This window comes from Corvus cornix, chromosome 2 (assembly GCF_000738735.6).
Source record: "Corvus cornix cornix isolate S_Up_H32 chromosome 2, ASM73873v5, whole genome shotgun sequence".
NCBI lineage: Eukaryota > Metazoa > Chordata > Aves > Passeriformes > Corvidae > Corvus > Corvus cornix.
In genome coordinates, this window is record NC_046333.1 from 106,919,220 (window position 1) to 106,927,442 (window position 8,223).

Sequence of the window (8,223 nt, forward strand, 5' to 3'; positions counted from 1 at the left end):
TCTTTTATAGGTTGTGTGAGTTTTGACTGCTTGTCTAGCTGGAGCTTTGAAGTCTTTGGAGTTCTTCCCCTTCCCATAACCTTCATGTGTGTCCCTGTAATACAGGTGGTTAAAGGACCAGGGAATAAGCAAATACTGTGACTGTTCCATCAATAATGATCTGTTATGCAGATATGAGATATTAGAAGAGACAATTTACTGAAAAGCTCCTAAATCATACTGGTTGCTGTGGAATGCATGAAGGGACATAAATGTTAATTGAACTGGAAAGTTTTGAACAGTTGCCTATAACTTTGGGTGATTATAACTCAATACTGTCTGTACCATTTTGACACAAAGAATTAAATCCTATCCCATAGTTGGCAATAACAGCTTTTTCATTAATTTCAGTTGCATCAGGATTTCACTGTAGTACTGAAGTAAGAGCTTCAACTCTTGCTCATTGTCTAATATGGAAAAGCAGAGCAATTTCACAGCAGTCAATAAGCACATACTGAAAAAGTCCCAGAAGTAAGCTAATGAAGCTCTAGCATAATCACAATGTAACAAGAAAACACATCTGTCAAATGGTTCTTTTATATATATATGTTTCATTTTGTTTCCTAACTATTTCTTTATATATCATGCTTATTTTTATTCACTTTGTTTCAGAGTAACTCTGATGGTTGATGATGAGTCAAAAGCAGTTGACTCTCCCAGGACATCAAGCGCACAGGAATCAAACAGACCTATAAAATTTGGTGGAGATAATTTTGAAGGTTGCATCTCAAACATCTTTATTAAAAGGTATTTGGTGTAGAAAGGATTATGTTTCATACATTTTGGCCTGTTCTCCTTCTTTAATCATATTAAAATTACTTCTTGCTAAAATGCTTTTTTCCTCCAGGAATGCATAACTTTGTTGCCCTCAAATACTCTTTCATTCAGGTATATTATACATGGAATTCAATTATAATTAAATCTGCTGTTCAGATGTAAAGGAATTTTAGTCTGAATCATACCTGTTTAGTAGTGTGTTAGCCAAAGAATGAAGTCTGCAGAGTGAATTGGATATGTCCCAACAAGGTATCCAAAAAGATTTGCTAGATTGTATTGTTATAGCTCCCCAGGGAACCAGGTAATGAAAGGAGCAGAGCTACTGACAGAACCAAAACAGTTACAGAAACAAGTGAGAGCATATGTGTACAAATCATCTGCATGATTTAGGCTGTCTCCTTATTCATGTGTTTGTCTGATTATTAGAGACACCTTACAGGCAAAATTTAGGAGAAAAAATATGCATAAATATGTTTCTAGAAGAAAAGCATTCCATGAGTCGTAAGTCATGTCCCAGTGGGGCTTTGTGTTAGCTAATTTTGTTGAGTCTTTACACGTGTGTAGAGTTTTCAAAAAATAGTGCCTTTTGATTTGATTGTCATACAACCAGGGAATGGGTTGGGCTGGGAGGCACCTTTAAAGATCCTCTAGTTTTACCCCTCTGCAATGGGCAGGGACACTTTCCAAGTGCTCAAATTATGTGTTCATTTAAAGCACTACAAGACAATGAAGTAACCTATATATTAAATGTCACATCAGAAAACAAATTTGGAAAGTTTTGTGCAAAAAGAGATAAAGAATTAATACTGTAGCTGGTCTGATGGAGTGAATGGAGAATTACCAGCATTAAAGAAGTTCAGGTTCTACTCCCAACTCTACCACTCTTCTCATAAAAAGCCACAAGCAAAGAGCTTTGTTGCTTTTTTGTAGCTGTAAAGTTTTTTGTCATTTACTGATTAGAGATGCTTTGTACAACTTAGAAAATTATAGTATTACTTAGTATTATTCTTTATATACATAGTAAATTGGCTTTGACCGTCTTTCTGATAATTTGGTTGTAATACTAGAGCTACATATGAAGATGTGATGGGCTTTGCCCCTTGATAAAACTCATTAGAACGTCTTATTTAAGGAGAGAGTGAAGCAGAACATGATGGTGCCATATTTTCTTGATTTGAAACTGGTTATGTATAATTAACAAAGTTTTGTAGTCTGATTCAGAAATCTTATTCAATCAAGGCTGCTGTCATTTTTTTTCCTCTTTTTTCAAGGGCCATATATGTTTGTGGTTTTTAAATAGCTTTTGTCAAAAATCACTTTGTTTAGAAAAGATGAGAACAAAACATCGGAGTTTTTCTATAGCCAAAAAGAAATGAGCAGAACCAGGGAAAATATGATTTACAGCATTGAATGTACATTTTTCATTGAAAAATAAAAATTGGTACTTTAACATTGTGTCACTGGGAAATATATTTTGTGCAGAACACAGTTTTATAATATGTTTGTTGTAGATTACACTAAAGAAAAGGAATGCTGAGTCACAGCACTTAACTGCTTTCATCACTACAGGGCAGGTCAGCTCCCCGGGGTTCAAAATCTTGTTGATAATACTGGCAAGAGTGGTGTATCCCTTGGAGCTTGCCAGGAATACGAAAACGTTGAACCAATGCTGCTGCAGGAATTTAAAAATCCTCTCAGGCTTAAGATGCTCAAGGTATGCTTATTGTTGCTGTCATCTTTGCTCCATATTGATGCCCAGGCTGTGTCTGCACAGCCATCATTTCTGGAACTGAGATTCAGATGTTCTTTCTTTCCTTACATCTCACATCTGAAGCAAGTTCTCTCTCTGCTGGAGTTTCATGCTAAGCCCACACCTGTCTAGAGTGACAACAGCTTTTCTGTCATTTAGGGAAGGCTGTGGACTGCCTTGGGTGGGAACTGTTAAATGTGTTGATTAAAATGTTTCTATTTATGTGCGCATGTAGTAAATGTTTCAGTTCCATCTTCCGTTTACAGAATGAAAAATACCTTGATTATTTGAAAGCTGCTAGTGTGCAAAACCATACTCTGCCAGCTCAGTTTCATGACAGTAGTGAAGCATATCTCCTTGGAAGCATCCCCAACAGTTTCATGTCCTACATGTTTTCTCCATTGTTATCTACAGACAGGTAATAAAAACGTTCTCTGTTCTCCTCCTAATACTTGAATTGTCAAAGCTGCTTGACTCTTTGGGTGCTGAGTGTAAGGATTTTCTTCTTGCTTATGTCTTGGGCCGTAACAAAAGGTGGTTTTAAAGGCTCAGGTATTTTTTTTTCTGTGCAAACATTTACCTAAACTGAGTAGATTGAATGGGATGTGGTGGACAATTATGGTACATGTTGATGCCAGTTCCTTATCCTGAATGTGTCAAGTTTCATTCACATTCAGACATGCAGTGTACTCCATGTTTCCACCAAAATGCTATTCTGCATTTCACAAATGGAGTTTCACTGGAGAACAGAAAAGATACAACAACTAACAAAATAGACCTATACTTGAATATGCTTACTTTCCACTACAGGTTACATTTTTCTGTAGATGTACGGACTCGATCATCAAGAGGATTAATAGTTTTCATGGAAGAAAGCTCTGAGGACTCTTACATGGCTCTCCACATTTCAAAAGGACGTTTTGTCTTTTCACTTGGCTCTGGAGAAAAACAAATCAAAATCAAAACCAGTATTAAATACAATGATGGGCAATGGCACACTGTAAGTAGTATGGAACCACAGTGAAAGCATAACTAGCATTCAGCAGGCACAGCCCACGGCATTTTTAAGAGAGTAGAAACTCAGTTTTGGTCATCAGAAATTAATTCCTATGCCTGAAAGTTCACGTGGTTACAGGTCTCTGAGAGACCTTGTTGAGACTGAAGGTCTCAGAATGTTATTTTCAGTTTAAATATTTCAACAATATGGTGTCTAGTTTAAAGACAAAGAAAATCTCCAGCGGCTTTCATTGGCCTTTGGGTTTTTTATTCTCTTATGTTTGCCTCCTGGAAAGGTGGTCTTCAGCACAGATGGGAAGAACGCCCGCCTTGTTGTTGATGGTCTAAGGGCCCAGCACAGAAGATTGGCAACAAATTCTGCCATCAGCGTTAAGCCACCAATCTACGTGGGAGGGCTGCCATCACTGAAAAAACAGGTAAATAATTGGCACATCCACCCACACACACTCCCCATGCTGCACTAATTTACATGGGAAAGTCTTTAATATGCAGGATTTCCACGCTGAAAAGCTTTGGGGGGGATTTCCAAGCACTGCGTGAGCAGCATCTGTGACTAGTGTTTGCAGTGGTTCATTACAGATCTTTTTCCTCACCTGTTCACACAGCCTTCATCTGGACCCATATTTTCAATATGTTGCTGAGACACTGATGACAACCACGTACTGTTTTCATTTTTATTCCTTAAAAATAGGGAAGACCAAAGTCACATTTTTAATTCCAGAAATACCATCTTTCTGTAGAACATTTACCTCAGTGGATTAAGCAACAATCAGTAGAGAAGAAAAAGAATAATTCTCATTAAGGAATTATGGATGTAGAACTGGATTTCAATCTGAAATACGTGTCGTTTCTATTTAAAAAATGGGACAATTAATGATCCAGGGCATTTTATAAAATCAGATTTAAATAAACAGACTTAGGAAGGGAAGGGATGCTTGGGATTTCACAATTCTTCTTGCATTGTATTTTTGACACATCATTGGGAAGCATCTGTTCTACAGGCAGGAGTCATGTTAACTCAGAATCAACTATTACTGTGTTTCAAGCACTTTTGTAGAATTTTGGAATATTTTTTCATTGTATCAAAGATGGTTTTAGGTGCCTTTAGTGCCAGTTGGGTTTCTATAGTCCAAGAGTCCAAAAGAACTGATGTTTAGTATTATTACTAAAAATAAAAGAAGCCATAATGCTTTAGAATTTGTGTTTCGAAATATGCTTTCAGAATATACCAATGAAGAGTTTCAAGGGTTGCCTGAGGAATTTTAAGATGAATGGAAAAGTCATGAATGCACCTCAACAAAAAAATGGCATACTTCCATGTCCGGATGTTCCCATGGACACAGGGATTTACTTCTTTAATGAAGGAGGATATATCACCATTGGTAAGCAGTGTAGAGATTATGGTAAATGGAATTACGTCTGATGTGTGTATGTGTATGGGTCATTTGTTTTTACATGGTTTTCCAATTATCTCCTCCTATGATCATTCCTCTCCCCACTGTTTAATCCTCCACAGGTAATTTGCTGATGGGATTGGATTTTAGGATTGTATTTACCATTCGACCAAGGAGTTCAACCGGTGTACTCCTCCATGCCGGAAGCAAGCAAGACAACTACTTGACTATTTACATGAGAGGAGGAAAGGTGGGCACAGTCTGTTTCCATTCCAGCTGTATTGCCCTCATTCAGCAGGGGGAATTCTGACCTTCCTCTGTTGCTCCTGTTCTTTGTCACAGTAGCTTAACAGATAACTCCTTTACAGGTCGTTGCTGCGGGAAATAGTGGTGCTGGAGAATTCCAGACATCAGTCACACCTAAAAAACCTCTGTCTGATGGACAGTGGCATACCATTGCAGGTACGTTGCACATACCATTTCTTTTGAAGCTTTGAAGGGATGGTGGGCACAGAGCACTGCAGCTCCAAATTTTTACTGAATCATTTTACTTCTGTTTAGTCTGAGAATACTCTTTAGACAAGGTAAGTGTCTTGGGTAAATTAAAGGCTTTACATAAGATTTTTTTTGGTGGGGTCTGTTAAGCCCCAGATGACCTAGGTTTGTCAGTCTGACTCTGAATTAAAATAAAATCTGTTTTTTCTATGCCTTAAATTTCAAGAAAGATGCTATTTAAAAACAGTGCCATACCTAGCTGATTCTTTAATAGGGTTGAGAAAGAGTTCTCATTTACCTGCTTCTTTGCAGTCTCTCAGAAGAAGAACACTGTGCAGCTAGAGGTGGGCACACAGAGTAACTATACCACTGAACTTCAATCCTCTCCTCCTAGAAGTGTGTATCAGCCACTCTACTTTGGCAAAATTCCAGGTAATATTATTGCTTATTATTTTTTCATGTTTTTTCCTTTCCAAAACAAAGGTCCCATCCATTCATGTAGTCCTATATCATTCCCCCTTTTTGAAAGCCTTGCAATAATTAATGTTCTTTGAAATAATTCTTATTAACTTGGTCTTCCCACCTTTTTTTTTTAATAGCAAATTTGGACATCTCGTGGCTTCCAGTTAAAGACCCATTTTTTGGCTGTCTTCGGAATATTACCATCAATGACAAACATGTCTCCACCAGGAGAATTTCAGAGGTTCATGGTGGAGTGAATTTGCACAGGTGCCCAGAGAAGTAACTCTGCTGTTACAGTCATTGTGCACATGTGGGCTGTGTCTGCTGAAGAACTGTGTGGATTCCCCTTTGCTGGTCAGCATCAGGCTGCTTGTTCTGAACAGCCGGTGAGCAAATGCATCCTCTGGATGTGGACTGTGCCAAAGCAAACAAAAAGTATTTGCTTTGATAAACTCCCTTTTAAATGTTACTGATTTCCAGGGTAATCTGTTGTGCCTTTTGAGATATATGCAGAAAATATAATTGCTTATACCCTATGGGGCCAAATTCTGCTCTCACCCGCAACAGCAGAGACTTGAGTAACTCCAATGTCTTAATTTTGGAAATTTGCCTTAATGTTGGTCATCATAAGAGCAAATTTGATCCATTAATATAAAGAATTTTATAAAAATATAAATTTCTTTCGATTATTGTTTATAAAATGTACATTGATGTTAATGTAATAATAATAATATAAATGGAGTTTGAAGCACTTTAAGGAGTGAAACTCTGGGGGTTTGTTACAAAGTTAGGAATTGTGGGACCAAATAAAGGCAGTGTGTTCCTAAAACCATTCATTTTCCTGTTTGGTTGTTTTAACCTGGTAGGTTTTTAATGAGCTTTTTAGAAGCTGCTAAATCCTGCTTGCTTTGTCCAAATATTTCTGTTGGTTTGAAGATGCTGATTTGCCTGAATAAGCAGATATCCATCATCTCTGCTCATCAAAATTCGGTTATCTAAAAATCTGAAAAACAGAGTCATTCTTTTGCAATCTTCAGAGCCAGAGAGTCTCCTCCATAGGCAATTATTTTTCTAATGAAATGAAGAAAAGTTTTATCAAGAATAGCAGCTCATCTGCTACAATTATGGAGCACGAATTACAGGACTAACCCAGCAAAACTGTTTTCTTCAACATTCAAATCTTTATTTTGTACCTGATTGTGACCCATGGTGGAGGGCAGGGAACCCAGTTTGCTTTATTCTTCTGAGTAGAGGGCTGGACTGAATAGACTTGACATGGCTTCCTTTTCCACTGTCTTTCAAAATCAGCATTTTGATAATTTTTTTCCCCAACAGCCTGATGCCAGCCCTCTTTTGCAAAATGAAAACATTTTCTAAGGTTGGTCCTCGATTTAGGGAGGCATGCAGATAAATTCTCCTTCACTCCTAATGCTCCACTGCTGCCTTCTCAGTGTACAGCAGCGTGTTTGAAATGATGTGCAAGCTGGACTAATAGAAGCAGATGCCAGATCAATAGCCCTTATGGCTTTGGTCATTAATCCCTTGTCAAATTTTTGCAGCTTTACAGGCCCTTTGCAGGGTGGCAAAAGTGTCAGAAAGCCGTTCACACCAAGTCTTGTGTTGCTTTCTCTTTTATGGCAACTTTTTACAGGCATTTCTGTTTCTGTGCAGAGGTTTCTGAAGTGTAAAGCCAGTTTTGGTGGGAATGGGATGCATGCTGGGTTGAGGCCTCAGAGGGAGCAGAGAATTGACATGTAATGGCAGAGACCTCTCTCTGGAGATGCTCTGCAGAGACATACTCTCCTGTACAGCAACCTGCCACATGGGACAGAAACACCCATCAGGCTGGAGGTGATGGGTTCAGAAATCATCTTCTGTGATAGCAGCAACTGAATCCTTTCTACTTATAGAAGCTCCCTGCTCAAATACTCAGGTGACCAAAACTGTGGAAATACTCAATTGATTTACTGGCCCGAGTTGACACTAAAAGTTTCCAGAAAGAGAAAGGAAGAACAGTTAAATTTTATCATGCAATTCTCTAGTAACATTCCCTATCTCATGCTGATCAGATGGCTCTGTGGAGCAGATTTTCCCAAATCACAAAAAAGGCCTTTTTCTCTTATTCCCCTCAGTAAAACAAAAAAAAGAACATGGCAAAGATTTCTCGCATCACAACCTGGAGCCAGTCCTGGATTTCAATTCCCTTCCATTTGATTTTATTTTATCAGAAGTAGCTTTAATGCTGACAAAAAGAAATTAAAAATGTATAAAGTCTTGAGTAAATGTAGG

At 38.0% G+C, this 8,223-nt stretch overlaps 1 protein-coding gene across 4 annotated transcripts in view; it reads left to right on the top strand.

Moving 5' to 3' along the window:
* The window catches only part of LAMA3 (laminin subunit alpha 3), a 111,338-nt gene extending 104,572 nt beyond the window's left edge, over nucleotides 1–6,766 (top strand). For all 4 annotated transcript variants that reach the window (XM_039548990.1, XM_039548992.1, XM_039548993.1 and 1 more), the window contains 10 exons: nucleotides 652–786; nucleotides 2,386–2,530; nucleotides 2,833–2,984; nucleotides 3,377–3,566; nucleotides 3,859–3,999; nucleotides 4,806–4,965; nucleotides 5,100–5,227; nucleotides 5,346–5,439; nucleotides 5,785–5,904; nucleotides 6,072–6,766. In XM_039548990.1, coding sequence (XP_039404924.1) covers nucleotides 652–786; nucleotides 2,386–2,530; nucleotides 2,833–2,984; nucleotides 3,377–3,566; nucleotides 3,859–3,999; nucleotides 4,806–4,965; nucleotides 5,100–5,227; nucleotides 5,346–5,439; nucleotides 5,785–5,904; nucleotides 6,072–6,217 — 1,411 coding nt within the window. In that variant the 3' untranslated portion in view covers nucleotides 6,218–6,766. The remainder of the gene's footprint in view (nucleotides 1–651; nucleotides 787–2,385; nucleotides 2,531–2,832; nucleotides 2,985–3,376; nucleotides 3,567–3,858; nucleotides 4,000–4,805; nucleotides 4,966–5,099; nucleotides 5,228–5,345; nucleotides 5,440–5,784; nucleotides 5,905–6,071) is intronic.
* The last annotated feature ends 1,457 nt before the right edge of the window (nucleotides 6,767–8,223 follow it).